At 38.9% G+C, this 18,475-nt stretch overlaps 1 protein-coding gene across 2 annotated transcripts in view; it reads left to right on the top strand.

Moving 5' to 3' along the window:
• Positions 1-18,475, top strand: part of GRID2 (glutamate ionotropic receptor delta type subunit 2) — a gene marked incomplete at both ends in the record, with an annotated part of 746,220 nt that overhangs the window by 585,146 nt on the left and 142,599 nt on the right. For both annotated transcript variants that reach the window (XM_082482247.1, XM_082482246.1), the window contains one exon: positions 13,730-13,927. In XM_082482247.1, the coding sequence (XP_082338373.1) occupies positions 13,730-13,927 (198 nt within the window). The remainder of the gene's footprint in view (positions 1-13,729; positions 13,928-18,475) is intronic.

The raw sequence follows: 18,475 nt of genomic DNA, 5'->3' as shown, positions 1-18,475 counted from the left end.
TATGCCTTCAGGTTGAAAAGGGCTGGTTCTGAAAACTGCAGTAGAATTTGAGAGGATAGCAAATTGCAACACCTGGGGTATACTGCATTACACTTATTATAAAATGAAACATTCTGCAGCCGGAAAATGATAAATGATTGCGACTAATTTCCCCAAAGCAGTGCTTCAAAAAGCAAGTGCTGAACAATTCCCATCATCTGCATCCGTCTACTAATGCCGTTCCCTAGATAAATTTAATAATTATGGATCTGCAGATCCAACCCAAAATTTCTTTGTGAACATGACAGAATACAGTACGTCCCCAAATTGGAAATCTCTGGTTTCATTTGGCAGTGAGTCCTGGCTCCTCTGAAGTTAATGGGAATTCTCTCCTTCGCATAAATAGGAATAAGAAACAATTTTTTGTGTTTTATTTGTAGAGGAACTATAGTCATGCCTGCATACATGTGATTCATCGTTTTAATCAGGCTTGCCACCACACTTTCTACATTTCTAGAAAAGGTTTATTTTGTCTTACTTAAATATCAAATGTCTGTGTCTTGGACTGCTTCCCCTCGTGCAGCTGAAGTTTGAACTTTGTGTTTGACAAGTTACTTCTAAGTTCAAGTGACTTGCTGGTGAATTTCTGAAATTTATTCTGAGTTTCTGAAAAGTGGCTCAGTCAGAGGTCAGCCTAACAAATCCAAACAAGTTCAGTGCGTCTTGAATGGACAATTGTCCAAGAGCAAATTTAGCTATTTTGGCTATTTCGGTTTATCCTCTGCTTTTTCAGCAGCTCAGTTTTGAAACTGAGCTAGTTTTGAAAGGGAGCTAGAATACAGCAGGTATTCTCATAATATCATTTTAGTAGTAGTGGCAATTAATGAATTATTCATATGAATGTTAAGCCATCAGAAATGGAATGAGATGTGGCCTGTTTGACAATGAATAGGCCGGCAGGTATTCGCAAAATCGTGTTTCTAAAAAAGCCCCTGTTGTTTGAAAAAAAAAAAAAAAAAGTTTGAAATTCCCAATTTTAAAGAATTAACACGTTGATTGAAAAGTACAGAGCCTTTTCTGAAAGTGTGTAAGGTACAACTTCCTAATGGTGCAAATGTATTTGTGACTTTACATGGAAATTCGGTACAGCTCCCAAACAGTAGGCGTGTATTTTCACATCTGGATGGTTCTGAAAATGCAGGCAGGAAAGAAAAATAATTGCAAGCGATACTGAATTGTGCTTTGCCATACACCCCTATGTATTATTTCTTAAGAGTTTTTTCCTAGGTTACTTGCACAGAGCTAGGTGGAGCAGAGGCAGTCTGGTGACCCTTGGCTCCAGGTGGGCACTGGGGGACATGGTGCACTGAGAGGGCTGGCAGAAGGGTAGACAAGCATAGCAAGAAAAATAGCATCATTTACACCAGGAAAAATATTATCATATGTGCATGAGCATTTGTTGCCCAGATTAGGAAAGAAACAAACCTGAAAGCAGACAATATCTTTAGGGACACGAGCGGGCAGGAGGTCTGCATCTTCAGTCCCTTTTTCTATTGAACTTACCGCTGAGAGAAAAGATGAAAAGTAAGATATGAAGCTAAGTCCTGTTTTTAAAAGCCGAAATTGTCTTTGGGATTTGACTTCCAAAACTGGTTTAAACAAAGTAACAAAAGTCCTTTCCAAGAAGCTGGCATAGCTTTCAGAGCAATAGGAAAAAGGAAAAGCATAAGAGAGATGAAATAAGACAGCGTTTAGGCATATGCAGAGGAACAAAGATTCAAAAGTGATAAAGGATAAAAAAATGGCAGGACAAAAACATCAGTGAATGACTGTAAAATAGCGATCAACTGCAGCAAAGATTATGCATGGGATGTGCCAGGAAATACTGAATAAATACCTCAGTGTACAATCAGAATAGTCTCATAGATAATGGCTCTTCCATTTGCTCCCATTTTTGGTGCTCACTTTTCACATGTAGTCCTGATCTCATTCCCCACTTTCACAATTGAATGGTGTGCTCTTCTGTGAATCCTTCTTCGTTCTGTCAGGCTGCAGTTTCTATGCACCGGTGCCTTCAATCTTTTTAAAAGATAACTTTAATTAAGGCATGTAATATACTAAATTCTGTCTTGCTCTGTGTCTCAACATTATCGGCATGTTGGACTGAAGTGCACCGTAGTGAATTTCATGTGGCAGCAGAAATGCCTTAGGAGGTGGTAAGGTCAAGAAAAATTACCTGATTGTCTTCAGCTGTTGTAGTATTTGTGTTTTGCGCAAGCGTATTATAGTCTTTTACCTGTAAGGGATAAATCCTTCGTTGATGGCCATTTGTGCTCCTGAGTTTGAATGGCAGAAAAGCTGTGACTGATGTATTCTATCTGGAGTCTGTCATAAAATCTCTATATGCTATTAACTCAGTAATGTATTTAGTATATGCCATGTGTGCTGCAGTTAAAATATTTCAGAACTGCTTGAAGTTTTAGAATATTCCATTGCTAGTTGTAAAGAATGCAAACTCTCTTAGGCAGCAACAAGTCTCTGCGTCTTGATTTCTCTTCCTTTTTGCTGCCCATATCCATCTTTGCAGGAAAGTTGGAAAGAATGAATCTTTTATAAAATGTTCAGTGAAATGGTGATAAGTTATAGCAACAAGGGGTAGAGGTGTTCATTTCATTGGTAAATGAATTCAATCATCAGGAGCAATGATGCATGACAGGATTAGGCTCACTATTTGCTATTCTTCATAGTTACCCTGGTTGTTGACGTGAAAGCTGTCATTTGGTATGAGATATGCGGGACAAGACTGGTTTCACCTGTGGAAACGTCAGTTGGTATTGGAATATCTTTTCATGGGGCAGATTTTCCAACTTGGAAACTTGAATTCAGATTTCAGGGCATGATTCTAGACAAACATTTATTGAAACTGAATTTTTTACATGAAAAAAAATTATTCACTTTTACAGGTTTTAATAATAGCTTGCTTATACCTAATGTAAGGAGGATTTTTTTAAAATGGCTTGGGGTGTATGTTGAGAATGAATTGCGTTTTACTCTCCTAAAAAGTTGTTATCATCTCTTTAAAATTAAAAATGGAACTTAATTGCTCTTTGGTTGGTCAGAAGTTTTCTCAATGATTTTAAGGATAAGCAAACTATTAATCGTTACAGCAAATGTTTCCCATGACAAGGTAAGAGTAGCTCTCAGAGCTCCTGTGACACTTTCTTATGCAAAGGATACTTAGGCATTCAGTTGTAAAAAGGCTGTGGACTCTGCTTTGTCAGATGCGTGTCCAGGAAGAGTAGGTTTATGTTTGTTTTGCTTAGTCTAGGTAGTTTTATCCTGAGCCAGAGAAAGGAAAGAAGGTCTTAGAGGTCCTTTCTAGCTTGCATTTCCATAAAACCATATCTATTTCTAAGCAAATAAAAGAAAATATGTTGGTACTCCTGGAAAACAAAACAAAACAAAACAAAACCCACAAAAAACAACAACAAAAAAAAAAACACACCAACCAAAAAAACACCAACATAGTAACATGTAGAGAGAATTACAAACTAAGGAGAGGGGTTTGCAGGAGCAGTTTGTGTTGACCTAAGTCTACTCAGGAACTTTAGTTGGAATTATGTGTAATTTAGATATTTTTAAATATAGAGTATGCAGGAAATTTAATAATGTTGTTATCCCCAGACTCTATATAATGCATTTTATACTGCTTCTTAAGTAAAGATTTAATCTTATGAAGGTACTGTTTAGAAACAATTTAATAGTAAAAAACAGGCACTTCTATTGCAGTTCTAAGCCTGATTATGTTATCTCACGCTCTTCATGTAGACACTTTAATTTCTGAAAATAAGGAAAGACATTTAGACTTTGGTTGAGCTAGGTATTGTTAGAAAGCAAGGAGACAGTGCTGGGAAATACTGGTTCCCCAGTGAGACGGCTTTTTCCTAAAGTTCCCTAGGTTTTGGGTTGAGTTCTCAAGCAGATAGAAGCTTTAAGGCTGAAAGTTGGTAATAATTGCATTATCTGGTGGTTATAATTATGAACTTTCAAGGGGAGACTTGATATGCGTCTTTCTCCCTCCTCATCTTTTTACCCTACTTACCTTGCATAACAAATAGCACCTACTATTTTTCTAGCTTGCGCTGCTGTTCAGCATTCCAGAAGCTGTTAGCATATAAAAGTTGCCCCTTAAGCTGTGGTGCCTTCTGGCACTGACTGTACACATCCTAGCTTACTGCATAGGCACAGAATTCCAGAATACGTATTAGTGCCGTACACTGAATTAAGCCCCAACTTTCTCTGCTGTGCTAGTCAGCTGAGATGCCAGTCCCTTCCAGACCACCGTAACCTTATCTCTGCCGTTATACTGGCCATATTTCTACACTACTCCTCCCCTCCATATATGCAGACAGTATGCTATCGTTACGTGCACATCAGTGTATTTAAGGTACTTGGGTGCTTGATGAAAAAATTGACTCTCTAATAGCATTGCCCAACAAGTGGCAGTATTAAAGCAATGAGGCAGAGAGGAGTGAAATTTGTGCATTTCTTTCTTGCGGACTAAGAATGACAACACGTAAACAGAACATGGAAGAAAATGAGGTTCCTAAGGTGCCTCCTGCCCTCAACCATCTGCCCTGCTTCTCTTCCGAGGGTTGCTGGGCCGCTTTACTAAGGAAAAAATGGGGGCAAGAGCCATTTCAGCTGTTCCCTTGCAATTGATCAGTGTTGATAACTGAGTCACCATAATTGGGGCACAAGCACCCATTGGGGCAGAGTGTACATTGATTAGGTATTCCTCACTTTGCCAGAGATTTAGGTTTGGTGTCATCTCCTCCCCCTAATCCTTCCATTCCATTTTCCTCTGTCTTCAAATACTTGCATATGTATTTGGGTTTCTTTTGGAAAATGCTTTGATTTTTTTTTTTCTCAAGTGGTACTGTACTGTGATGGGATCTCCTCAAAATACTAATAATTAAAATTATTGTTATAACAACAGAAGCTAATATCCCTTGATAGAGGCAGAGCCTGTCTTTTCAGTCCCCCACCACCACCACCTGTACGAGGGCCAAATTGAAATTGCTACTGACTAAACGCACAGGTTACATTTAATAGCTGGTTTATGTCCCTTTGAGCTACCTAGCTTGTATTATAACAGGTAAATAACCTCACAGTTAGGTTTGATCATTTGTTTTACATGCTTTAATCTCAGAGCCTGCTGGGAAACCCAGCCCCTTTTGTTTTCAATTAATACTTCAAATCCGTTTTTCTAAAGTAGCGGGTGCTATATACTAGATGAGGTGAACATCAAGGAATGCAAATGTTTTGGGCCTGGCTGGGGCCACCATTTGACAGTAAGGTAGGTGCAGTGCAAAACCTGGTAGGACCAACCTAACTTATCTGTATGACAAGGGCCACCTCTCAAGGCGCCTTGGCTCTTATCTGCTCACTGACTCTTACCCACCTGCTCTGTGGGCATCTTTGCATTCCAGAGCGATTCACACAGTTCACGGAGCACACAGGAAATTTGGCTTTTAAACAGAAAGGGATTGTTACTCTGATTGTAATTATCCTTCCATACTATACAAGATAGAAGAGGAGGTGAAGTGCCTGGCAGTGCAATGTCATGAAGTATTATATGAATTCGTTATGAATAGGAGCTCTTGCATGGCTGCGGGAAGAAGTACAATGCAGCTCCCAGCAGGTTAATATACCCATACTAGAATTTGCTAACTCCAGTATCTGAGCTACCTACATTAAAGCTAGCATTGTGCTGTTTAGACATACTCTAAAACATTCCAATTGATTCCAATCTCAATCCATATCCCTATCGTATAACCGTAATGGTTCAGAAAGAGCTATTAGGCGCATTATGTTATTGTGAATTAAAATCAATACACAAAGCTTGGCTGCATCCTAATAGACCATTGCCATAGATCGCGTTGAAAGAAGGCTTAGTCCCATTGCAGTGCAACGGGAAGTATTGGGGAGAGACGCTAACATTTTTTGTTTGTTTCTTCTAAATAGCACTAAACTAAATAGCATAATAAATCCAGAAGCGACCATTTAATTCAGGAGAAAAAATATAGTTTAAAGTACTGTAACTGAAAGCACAAACTCATGTCTTGTTGAAGATGACGATAAAACTGTCATTAAAAAAAGCAAGAGACTAAGCACATGCATAAGCACAGTGCTAAATAAAGGTCAAATGTAAAATCCCCTTCCTTTGATATTGTATTCAGCTTCTAGGACATGAGCTAGCTTCTTGCTGCAGGCAAGGCAACTTTTCTGTTAGTACAACTGACTTTCTGATCAGTCTATTTGAAAAGCACAGGATCCAAGAACTCTGGGTTTCGATGCCAATACTGTCACACAGCCCGTTGGCACAATAGGATATTGAATGAGTATAATACTTTAATTATCCGATATTTTGTAGGTTTGAAATCTTCATCTTTGTTTTAGTGTTATTAAGGGGTGGGGATTGTGTTTTTTTGCAGCAACTTTTGTAACCGTTGCTAGTGGGAGAATTTCTGTAATGAGAGAATGAAATGTTTCAATTAAATTTTGGTCATTGGTTCTAACATGAAGTAATGTAAATTGCTGTTCAATTAAAAATAACAAGCTGCTGTGCTGTTCCTAGCCAAATAAAATCCCCCAAACAGTGGTCAATAAAGCACTTGAGGAAATTAAGTATTTGGGGCTGCGTATTTCACTGAAATCTTTTGGGGAAAGAAATGCAAAATGGCTAACGTTTAAAAGTGCGAAGTTAATTGTTTTATGAGTCAAGAAAAAAGTAATTATGCCTAGCAACAAGACAATAGCATCCTGTGCCTGAAAATGTTTTGGTTATGGTTTATGAGACTTAGTGCTTCTTGTTGGTTATAATGGCTCTGCTTGGTCATCCAGCAGGCATTGGAAGGGAGTCGAGAGATCCAGTAATGAGAGTGAATTTCAGTTTGGGGAGCATTTTCTTAGCGTTTGCAGGTGATGGGAGCTTCAAAGTATTACAGTGAATGTTTAGTTCATGTGATTTCTGAGGCTCTGCTTGGGCTATGTGAATCATTTAGTGTGTCTGTCCACTGTTTCTAAAGTCAGTACTAAGTACAGATTGACAGTCTTGCCCACAACTGAGCTCCATTTCTTGCTTCTGTTTTTTCCTCTCTCTTTCTACTTTCAGTAGAGAAGAAGGGAAGATTTAATGAATAGAGAGTTCTACTTAATGAATACAGAGTATCAATATTAAAGTATTATATCCCATTGTGTTCAGAAATTTCTAATAAGTAGACACAGAGGTCATTTTCACATGCTTTATGAATTCTAACCACCCATATAATTACCTAATTTCAAAACTCTCTTCCAAACACAGTAGAAGCACATAAGGCCATCCATCTGCAGTTTTAGAGTCAAGCCCCAATATGTGTTGTAACTCCCAGCAGTGATCTGTTTCTCTGATCTCACAAGCCAATAACTTTTTGTTTAATTAATAATTTCTTCGTAGCCTCCCGGCTAGGAAGTTTTTCTGCCCAAGGTAATGGGAAAAGAGGATTCAGTTGAGCAGGAGAATAATCCCAATGTTTTTTTTTGCTTTTACTTTTCCATTTATAAAGTACATCCTTGCTTTTTTTTTTTTTTTTTTAGCCATTTTATCTTTAGAGCAAGCATAAGACTCTCATAATGTATCATGGCTCCATATAGCTTCTATCCTGTATCAACTTAAAGCCACAGAATCTACCCTTGTAATTACAGAGAAAATCTGTCTTTTTGCCCATTCAGTGATCTCCTGATGATGCGGTGTGCACATAAAATCATTAACAGCTGAGCTGAGACCACCACTTCGTTGCACAGAGGCCACTGAATGCAACTTTTTCTTTCTCTCACGTATTTAGAGTGCTGTGTTGAAGATTTGAATGGTGCTTTTTCTGTTCTTTCAAGAGAGTTTTCTGTAATTTGTCCAAAAAGAGAAAATCTATACAAGAATACCAGAACCTCCAAACCCTGGTTTTCATTAAAGAAATAAAAGGTGAATATTAAAGCTTGGAATTTAAAGTCACTATTCTACCGGTGGCTAAAAATCATCCTGAACAGAGGTTCTGGGTTTAGGGATATACTTTTTCCCTCCATATGAGTTGTCCCTGAAAGCTTCACAAGCAATCACTCTCGCTCTCCCTCCCTGCCTCCTCTCAGGCCTGAATTTATTGCTTGACTTTTTCACCCACAGTTACAAACCAATGTTTCTCTTTGATTGTCTAATTAAGTAACATAACCAAGTTAAACTCTGAGTAATTGTTCTTTTCTGCCATTTAGCTTGAGTATTGCTCCTTCTGTTTTCAAATGTGAAGGTCGTCTCTGCCCAAAAGCTTTTCTTTTCTTCCTTATTTTTAACTTTACTGGGTGGTCTAATAAAGGATATAAAAAGATAACTTCAGACGAACTATTACAGCTAAATTGTTGACATGTCTGAGAATTTCATCAGAGTAAATAAAAACTATATTTTGTACTTTTAATCTTACACTCTTTTGTAAGTGGTTTCATTTACAAAAACTTGTGTTACTTCATTTTTATGTGCACCAGAACCTAAGTTCTGAACAGGCAAAACTTTTAGCCCTTTAACTTGTTGGAAAAAACCAATAAAGTGCAGCGTATTTTTCTAGTAATCTTGAATCCAGACTGCTCCAAGCTCTGTACTATCAACCTCTGATTTCCACTGATATGTTTAAAAGAAAACCAAATAAATTCTTCATCCACTACTTCCCGCTGTTTAAAGTTCAGGGCAGAGGTTGCGGGCTGGGTTTTGGATGTATGACACTTCTTTTTGTGCCTATATTGCCCTGTTATCAGTTCTCCCTGGACTAGGGCACCTTATAGTCTCTGTTGCCCACTTTCAGTGGCCAAGCGGTCCTTTCAAGAGTAAAACTTTTCTCTCCCCGAGTCTAGACATCTCTTTTTTGGATCCCACCTTCCTTTGTTCTCATCTAATGCGTGCTTTTCTCTATTGGTTTCCCTGCTCTTACACTCATGGTTCATCAGAACACAGATACATATGTAAGTACAAATGTTTTAAAGTGTTAAAATAAGATAGAGGGAAAATAGTCTATGGTTAAGGCGTTTGTCCCTGACCCAGCACACTTGGATTCAATTCTCATCTGTGCAAGTCATGAAACCTGTGCGTTTCGGTTCTCCATATGGAAAATGGTGGTGATAACTCTTCTTACTCAACCAAGTATTTCAGTGATAAACCCTAATTTGTGAAATGTGCTGAAATAATATTGTGTTGCACATCTGAAGATAGGTTTGGGTAAGGTGTCTGAGCTGCTGAAGCATCCCCTGATACCAAAAGGGCACATTCTTGGAACTTCCTCACTTTTCCTTTCACCAGAGCTATTGCATAAGAAAGTAGCTAGTTGCTCTGGTGGGAGGAAGATTTTAAATTATATCAGTCTTAATGTGTAGCACGTTGATAACCTATGTCAGTCTTAATGTGTAGCCTCTTCCTTAAAAAGTTTTATAAACCTAGTAATAATAACTAAATGAATGCAACCAATGATAGGACAAGGGGTAATGGATTCAAGCTGGAACACAAGAGGTTCCACTTAAATTTGAGAAGAAACTTCTTAGTGAGGGTGACAGAGCACTGGAACAGGCTGCCCAGGGAGGTTGTGGAGTCTCCTTCTCTGGAGACATTCAAAACTCGCCTGGACGCCTTCCTGTGCAACCTCATCTAGGTGTTCCTGCTCCGACAGGGGGATTGGACTAGATGATCTTTTGAGGTCCCTTCCAATCCCTAGCATACTGTGATACTGTGATACTGTAATGGAGACAAGTGTGTTTTGTGAGCCGCTTCTTGAATGTACTTGTACTATCATGTCATATTTCCCAACACTTTCCTTTTTTTATGCCATGTTGTCTGATCTCGGGTCTGCCTTTAGCATTCCTAAGATGTGCTAACATTTTGCAGTTCCTGTTGCTCAGGGGGTAATCATCTTTGGAACCAGACTTTACCTTTTTACAGTTGTAAAAAGCAATATGTGCAGTTTCACCCAATATAAGCTTTACCTGTTTGCTGCTGACTTTCATTTTGCTGCAGGTGGTATTGGCTGTGTGGTGCTTGGCTGTCTACCAGGGTTAACCCACAACACTGTAAAATCCTTTGATCCGCATCGAGTCTTAAACACATCCTCCTCTGGATCAGGGCAGCACAGCTTAGATCCCACGAAGAAACCAGGCAGTGATATCCGCGGAGCTATTTTGAGAAGGAGCCCTTATCGTGGACTCATAGTGCTGCATTCAGTTGACAAGGAGGCACATTGGGGGTAAAGTAAAAGGAAAGTAGCTCCTCTCTTAAAGGATCTCCACTGAGGTTGGAGGCAAAACCATCTCCTAAATATATCTGGTGGCTATGGGGCTCATCAGATACGAGGCAGATCATCCATCTTGCAAAACCAAGAAGTTAAGGGGCAGCAATCGATTCATTTCCTTTTCTTTTCCTCCTCGGTCATGCACATGACTTCTTTGCTTTTCCAGACTTCCCTGACTTTACAGGCTGTGAAGCCTGCTTTTGCCCCACAGAGGCTCATCAGTCCCCTAGAGAGCTGTCTTCAAAAGTGGAAGAAAAGGAGAAGCAGGAACAGTGGCCTTCCTTTGATCACTTCACTGCATCTTGGAACAATTCAGGTTTGAAAGGACCCTTGGATGGCATCTGGGTGAAGCAGGGTTAATGTTAGAGCAGGTGGTTGAGGACTGTGCCCAGGTGAGTTTTGAGTGTCTCCAAGGACCGTGATAGTATGGCTTCTCTGACAAAGACCTACTTATATAGTGCAAATTACCACTTGCTTTGGAGAGAAAGTGTATCAGGATTTTCTTGACTTTATTGGGGTTGAATGGAAGCTTCGTTATCCAGGTGAATTTTGCCACCTCCAAACTCATTGGTTAGCTTGTGAGTTTTTGACACTACTTTCCATGAGCTTATTTTTTTTGTTCTAATTACTTTTCTGTTCAGTAGGTGAGAAACGTATTGACTGGATTTGTGTATTTTATTGCTACAAGGTCTGCTTTCTCAAGGATGGAGACAGTCATTTTAACATGAATATCATAGGCTTGTATATCTCTTTCCATAGGAGCTCCCATAACACCCTTCCAGTGTACAAAAAGGCAATCGGCATAGTTTCAGCTTACAGCATGGGGGGGGGGGAAATCAAGACAAATATTTTTGTCCTTTTTTAATGCTTTCTGAGAAATGTAAACAATTACAAAAAAACATAGCTATAGATTTGTTTTGTTTTGTTTAGAATATGATTAAATATTTTGCTGCTCCAGGCTTCAACAGAAATTGGGAAGTGCTAGTTGCTTTGCGTAAAGCTATTTGATTATTTGTATTTCATGAAATGTATAGCACACCGGACGTTTGGGGATGTGGGGGGGTGATTGTAAATCTCTCAACAGCAAACGATATTACATAGCGTAATAAAAGATTGAAATTAGTCGTGACACACTGCATTTTAAACAGTGTTTTAAATCAGTACAATTAGCAATTCCTTTTTAACTAACTGAATAAAAATTCAGTTTATGAGCAACTATTTTCTAATAACTTAGAAGTGATAAGAATAAATCCTTTCTAATATGAAAATTATCAACTTCTAAAACACCCTTTGTACACACACAAATCTCTAGAATTCTGTGCATGATGTGCTTAGATTGATAAATTACAGTTTGGGGTTTTTTTGTGGAAACATTTAAACAATTTTTTCCAGCAGTTTTGCGTCTGTATGTGGGTAATATCTCATTCAAGTGATCAGCAAAGCTGAATTCACTCTGTGTTTTCATTTAGGAGAGGCTTTCATCAACTTAGTTTCAATTCCTTCAATGTTTTTGGAACCCAGGTGCTGGAGAACTACTTAAAAACTCATTTGCACTTGTCCTCCATTTTTATTCCATTTGTCTGATCTTGGAAAATCTGGAAGAAAGAAGTTCTATCTGACAATTGGGACACAATAACTTCAGACCATCAACCTTTCTGCTTTTTTTTTCCCTGCTGTTTTTTTGTTTGGTTGATTTGGGGTTTTGGTTTGGTTTGGTTTTTTTTTGTTTTGATTTTTTTTTTCTTCTGGATTTGCTGCAGTCAGAAAACAACATCCTACAAGCACAGCCTGGTTGCATCCTTGCTTCTTTGGCAGCATCCTCAGCATGTGGCTATCCTCATGAATATTAACTCGAGCATTTACAAATGATGCTTTCTTATTCCAAGAACATCCTGCCTGTAATTCACTGATACCTGTTCATACGGAGTGACACCTGTAATTCACTGATACCTGTTCATACGGAGTGACATACTAAGAAACTGAAAATATTTAGTGAAGTATTAGTGAAATATTTGTGAAAAGTACTTTGGCTTCGAAGGCATTGACAGACATGAGTAGTAGAATAAGAATTAAAAAAAAAATCAACACCAACAAAAGTGCCTTTGGAGATACAATTAAAGTTTGGGCCACAAATACCATGGAAAGTCAGTTCTGGTTTCATCTGTAAGCTTGTGGGTTATGCAGACTGGGAGGAAGTGGTCAGGAAGTGATTTCATGTGCCTGTCATGGCCAAGCCATGACAATCCAGAACTAACTTTTTGCGCCTCAGAATAGATGTTTCTGATGAACTCATACTAAATTACAGCACCATGAAAAGAATTTAAAAGGAAGAAATGTAGCATATTTGAAAAAAATCCCAACCCTAAGTTACAATTCCTTCATGCTTTTGGGGGGGAATTGATGCTTTTGCTCTACTTAGGTAGATCAGACAGGTGTTCTCAGAGGAAATAAAAAACAAGCATAAGTGAGATCCATCTATGGCAAATATATTTTTTTTGTGCTCAGAAATATGATCTCTTTTTGTGTTTCATTTTAAAAAGATGTGAAGGAGAATGTCTAGAAATTAAATACTCAACAGGAAGAATAACACAGAGGGGAAGAAAGAAATTAAAGTTAGCCAAAAAAATCATCTCTTTCTGAGAATGTTATTAGAAATATTAATAGAACAAAAACGGAGAGAACAATTACAGATCTTGGGGAAAAGGAAAAGCGTATTGTTTGGAAATCTTACCAACCAATTCCAACTTTTAGCATCTATTTGTGTCCTTTATTATGGTCATCTTTTTGATGAATATTCACCAATTGTTCGTATAGACAAACTTAAGTCCCATAATTGACTCTCCTGAAACTAATCAAATGGATGCGCTTTGGACAGAACTATTTAAAGTCAACCAATTTAGATTCAGATTCAGATTAGAGAAGGACAAGAGAAAAGCATGTTGCTGTGGTACGGCCCATTTTGCCACGTTTTTCATTCCCTACAGCATGAATTAGTGCTTGCGTTTGTCAGACAGAGTGTTTGCCCAGCCAGTGGAAACTGGCAGCGCTGTAGAATCCTCCATATTTATGGACAGACTTACGAGTGCATGTCTGCCCTGCTGAGCATAAGTGTGGACAGAAGGCACTACTGAAAAGCATTTCAGTTGCAATGTTACAACAGATGATTTACTTCTGAAATACATAGTAGAGAAGAAAATGTCTCTGTTGAAGTAAATACATGACAAAATAGCATTTTGCAGAATGCAAGAGGCACCACTAACAATGCGTTTTCCAAAAGTTTTGTACAAATGGTATTTAAATAATTCCTCCTTTACTTTAAAAAAAAAAACCAAACAGCACCCAAAAGTGGCATGTGACTTCTTTACTAACAGTTGCCTCCTTTGTTTTCTATTTAGGAAGAGCCCTTTGTCATGGTGTCTGAAAATGTTCTGGGAAAACCGAAGAAGTATCAGGGCTTCTCAATAGACGTGTTGGAAGCCTTAGCCACTTACCTCGGCTTTAAATACGAAATTTATGTTGCACCGGATCACAAGTATGGGAGTCCTCAGGATGATGGGTCATGGAACGGACTGATAGGAGAGCTGGTATTTAAGGTAAGGTTTTTAATAAATTATTAAATAAGGTCATGTGATAAAGCTAAATAGTACATGGTATGTTATGTTTCCATCAGCCAGTAACCTTTTTTAATGAGTCAGCGATAGCACTTTGTTCATTGCCTGTGTTGCCAGCATTTGATGGTATGACTGGGTGCATTGGGAGGTTGATGTGGTTTGGGCCGGACGGGCCAGAAAAACGAATGACAGATTGACAGTACAACAGAAGGACAGTAAAGAAAAAGGTAGGAATAGTGCTTCCTGGTAACTACTTAAGAAACAGGGCAATCTCTTTTTTCCAACCAAAGTACAGCAGTGTGAAATCTGAATACAGTCAAATAATGGGATGCACAGCATCCTAATTAATTTGGTGACACCTGACACAAAGGAGTTGAAGAGGCTGTTCGAAAGAGGAAAAATTGGTGTTGCAGTAATTAGTGATACATTATGTAAATAACGTATAGCACTTAGAAAAATGGTGGTGTGATGAATATATGAAGTACATAACAGAAAATGTTTTCTTGATATATAATAACACATTATGTAGATGTATGAATCAAGAGTAGTATGTTCTCTATTCTGTAATTAATAAATGATTTAGTCTACTTAATTTTACATTAAATGTTCAATATTGTAGCATAAATAAATTAAACCAAATAAATGTGCCATATTTTTCTTTTTTTTTTCTCTCTTCACATCTTGTCTGTTTGCATTTTCTCCTGTTGAGAGAGAAAGACGGGGCAATGCAGACTCTCTTCTGCTGATGTCTCATTTGTGCTGTGAACATATATATTTTATTTTGCTCTTAGTTAACCTGTAGAGGCAGCTTTTGCAGCTATAGAGACCTACGTTTGCTGTTTTTCCTTAAATAACTGCAGTAGATATTCATGTAAATAACTTACTGGTTGTTTATGGAAGGGCTTTTCCAAATCTGTAGGTGGCATTTAATTGATAATCACGGCAAAGAGTAAGGAGCAATGCAGTCAGGTACAGGGCCTAATCATTAAATACTTCAACTAAAAGTTAGCAAAATGCTGGAAAATAAGTCTTGCAGTAAAGGGAAAAGATATTAAAAAAGTAAAAAAAAAAAAAAAAAAAAAAAGCAATCCCCATGGCAAAAAAAAAAAAAAAAAAGCGATAGGTTTAACCTGTTCTGAGCAGTAACATTCCTGAGCAGTAGGAGGCCTGTTGGAATGGAAGACAACCCCACGTGCCATGGCCGTGGAACAGTTCATACACCTACACTGTAGTAATAAACTTCTTTTGCCATCTCCCTATGCCATTACGAAGCTGTAAGGTGGAATGCTGTGATCATAGATGCTAAGCCACTAAGGCATAGATGGAGCCACTTAGAAATGTATATTTTCCTGCACCTTCTGAACTTTAACATCTAAAAATCCCTCCTCTAATTATGAGGCATAACACCACAACGGCCTACTGATTTATTTTTATAATTATTTTTTTTTTTCTGCTTTTTAAATCCGATGTTAGACTATACCTTATTCTCTACAGTACTCCTCAGGCCACTGCATAACACAGGCCGGAGGGTTCTTAGTCCTAGATGGCTCTGGAGATGGAAGTGGGTCCAGAACATTTTTTATTTATTTGAAATGAATGATTTATGATGCAGAACTCGTGACAACTGAAATCGAATGGTTCACTGGAAAATATGTATGGCATTCTTGTCCCCTTGGAAGGCAGGGACTCGTATAACTCTAATCACACCCTGAAGGTGGTAACTGCCTAGTTCTGTAAATAGATGTCATGAGTGGAACAGATTACCAGTCTGCTACGATTTTGCTGTAAATGAGTCTTAATGGATATGAAATCTTTCTGTACAGTTAGAAAGTATGGAGAGTTAATAGAACTGCGTTTGAAATTCAAAAAACACATTTTCCCAACACTATGGCAGCGTATAATTTTTTATCTTCCTTACCCCTTATACAATTAACAGTGAAGGTTCACTGCGTCCTTCTCTCCCACTCTCTGTCCCTCTTAAGGTAAAAGAGAACCTCTGGGCAAGCAGCCACTGTGTATCTACCCCTTACCAAGCGCAAGCTGTTCTTGAAAGGCTGCTTTCTTATTTACTGTGATCTGAGTTCTGCTTCCAGAACTCAAATATCTATCTGCGTGGCAACTGTCAGGGGAAGCAAAGGAGGAGAGAATAGCTTTGAATTAAAGGTCTAACCTGTTTAAAACAGAATGTTTCTTGTTTTCCCAACCAAGCCTTACGTGATAGTCTGGCCAACGTGTGGAGGAAATCCAGAAACAGAGGGAGTGCTCTTTGCCTGTTAGTGCGTGAGCCAGAAATGCGTTGGGAACAAGGTATTTCTGCAAAAGACAAGTCCCACTCAAGGGTAATGGAAAATAGCTTCCTTCTCTATTTGAGTACATCTCGTTGAGAAGGATGGATGTCTGTGGACACTACCGAAGATGTGCTGTACAAAATGGCAGTTGCTGCAGCAAGCACATAATTTCCGTGTTCAAGATCAACACATACTGTTTGCGTTAACCTGACTCAGCACGTGGCGGGCTGTGAATGCAGGTCCCAGTACGGGTGAGAGCAGTCCTGGGCTGCTCTGGTTTGCAGCAGCCCTGCTTGAGCTGCAGTGCAGGGCAGAAGCCCTGCAGTGCCAAGTACATGCCCTGGGTCCACAGTTGGCCTCGCAGATAGGAGACTATGCCAAGTTCACCCTGTTCCAGCTTTGGAGACAAGGTCATTGTTGGCTGCTGAAATAGGAGCTGGAATCAGCAGATCAGAGCAAGTGGTCTTTAATTTGAATTCAGAAACTGATTCAAGTCTCCCCTCCTTTGATTGTCAAGACCTGTACTAAGTACACCCTCGCTCTGGACACCTTCTCCTGTCAAAATAAACTGAATGTAACCATGCCAGGGAAAGTTTTCTGTTTGCTGAGCGCCTGAACCAGAAGGTCTACGGAGGATAAATGCTCTTTGAGAGGCACTTGGTGCTCTTGCCCCTATCCTGCCAAATGTCATGGGCTTTCAGTGCATCCCACAGATTTTCAGCTCACAAACAGGACGAGTTCAGAGAGCAGCAGCTTTCTGTAGAGAGCTTAAAACCATCTCAGGGGAGCAACGCTTTACCACAACTCTCTCTCTTGCTGTTAGTTATCTATGTCTTTTCATAGCGCTTCCTTTAGTTGCCCTCAAGTCCACATCACCAGAGGGATGAGCCTGGCTGACAGGCAAGAGAAGGGGCTAATGACACTTCTGGGAGAGGACAGTAGGCTTTCCAGCACGGCTCTGGACCTCCCAGTGATATTCACATCCATCAACCATTATTTTCCACATTTCACTGTGCTACCTTGATTGCTAGGGCTTTTTTTTCCAATAAGGAGCCATCAGGAAGCAAATAGCGTAGGGAAAGCTGCCTGATCCCACTTAGGTGCCTCAGAAAAGGAAAAGTAAATACATGCCTAAGCGTTTCTAAAAGAAACTATAACCCAAGTAGAAGCCTCTTATAAGCCTCTGGGTTTTTTTAATGCATCTTCCTAAGGGGGAGTAGCATAGGAAGGAAGAAAACATACAGGGAGGACGAAGTGAGAAGAAAAAATAATTGCTGAGTAAAAGGAGAATTATTCGGATGTTTGTGTGTTAACTTGAGCAAAAATATCTCTCCAATTAATTTTTGCCTGTCCATATTAACAACTGCATAACATGTGGGACTGTGGTTTATTGCTTCCAGCATTTGCTGAAACTTGACTTAACATTGAAAAGGAATAAAATGAAAAGCCTCACAGGAGCAATTTAAAGTAGATTAATTTATTTTCCCTGTTCTTGATCATGAACCACAAGAATCATCATAAGATTGTTTTCTGTGTGTACGAGATGCGCTTGCTTAAGCAATAGCATAGGGGCGTTTCAGGGGTTTCTAGACTCTGCCGATGAGCTGGTTCTGTGACACTGCTAACAATGCTGTCAGACCCATTTGGTCACTTATTTTGGATTTTCTGATTCTGTCAATGTTGCTCTACAGTGACCTAAGGATAAATTCCTAAGCAGGTCACGTAAAGAAAAATAATGCCCTCTGCTGTTTTTTTCAGTCAGTCAGTTTCAGGAGTCACAGTTTCATTCACCAGGAACGTGTTAAACAGACACCTAAGATGCTGATAGTTGGTTGATTTTGGCACTGTGAAAACTTAGTGAGCGGAGAGTTTTACATGTTTATAATTCAGATTGGCAGCTTTCCATCTAAATATTGACATAACTGCATGCATTTGCCTTTCTATCTCGGAAGCACTAAGTGAACCTTGACTTCTTCCAACTGATGTCTTCTCTGATCCAGTTTGACATGTTAATGACATGCATTTAATTTCTTTCATCTTCCAATTTTGATACAAGTTGACAGAATCTATATGTAATTAAGAACTCTCACCGTCAGTAGATCAACTATTAAGTTAAGCTTAAGCTTGGTTTTGTGCTAAACATACAGTTTTCTGGTAAACTGGTGTTTATGATTCCATTTAGTAAATTAAGAATATGAATTGTCATATTCCTGTGTAACTTCAGAGTAGTGAGAAGTCCTGT

The sequence above is a fragment of the Vanellus vanellus genome (assembly GCF_965231255.1).
Source record: "Vanellus vanellus genome assembly, chromosome: 4".
In the NCBI taxonomy this organism is placed as follows: Eukaryota; Metazoa; Chordata; class Aves; order Charadriiformes; family Charadriidae; genus Vanellus; species Vanellus vanellus.
This window is presented reverse-complemented; position numbering and strand designations above follow the sequence as displayed.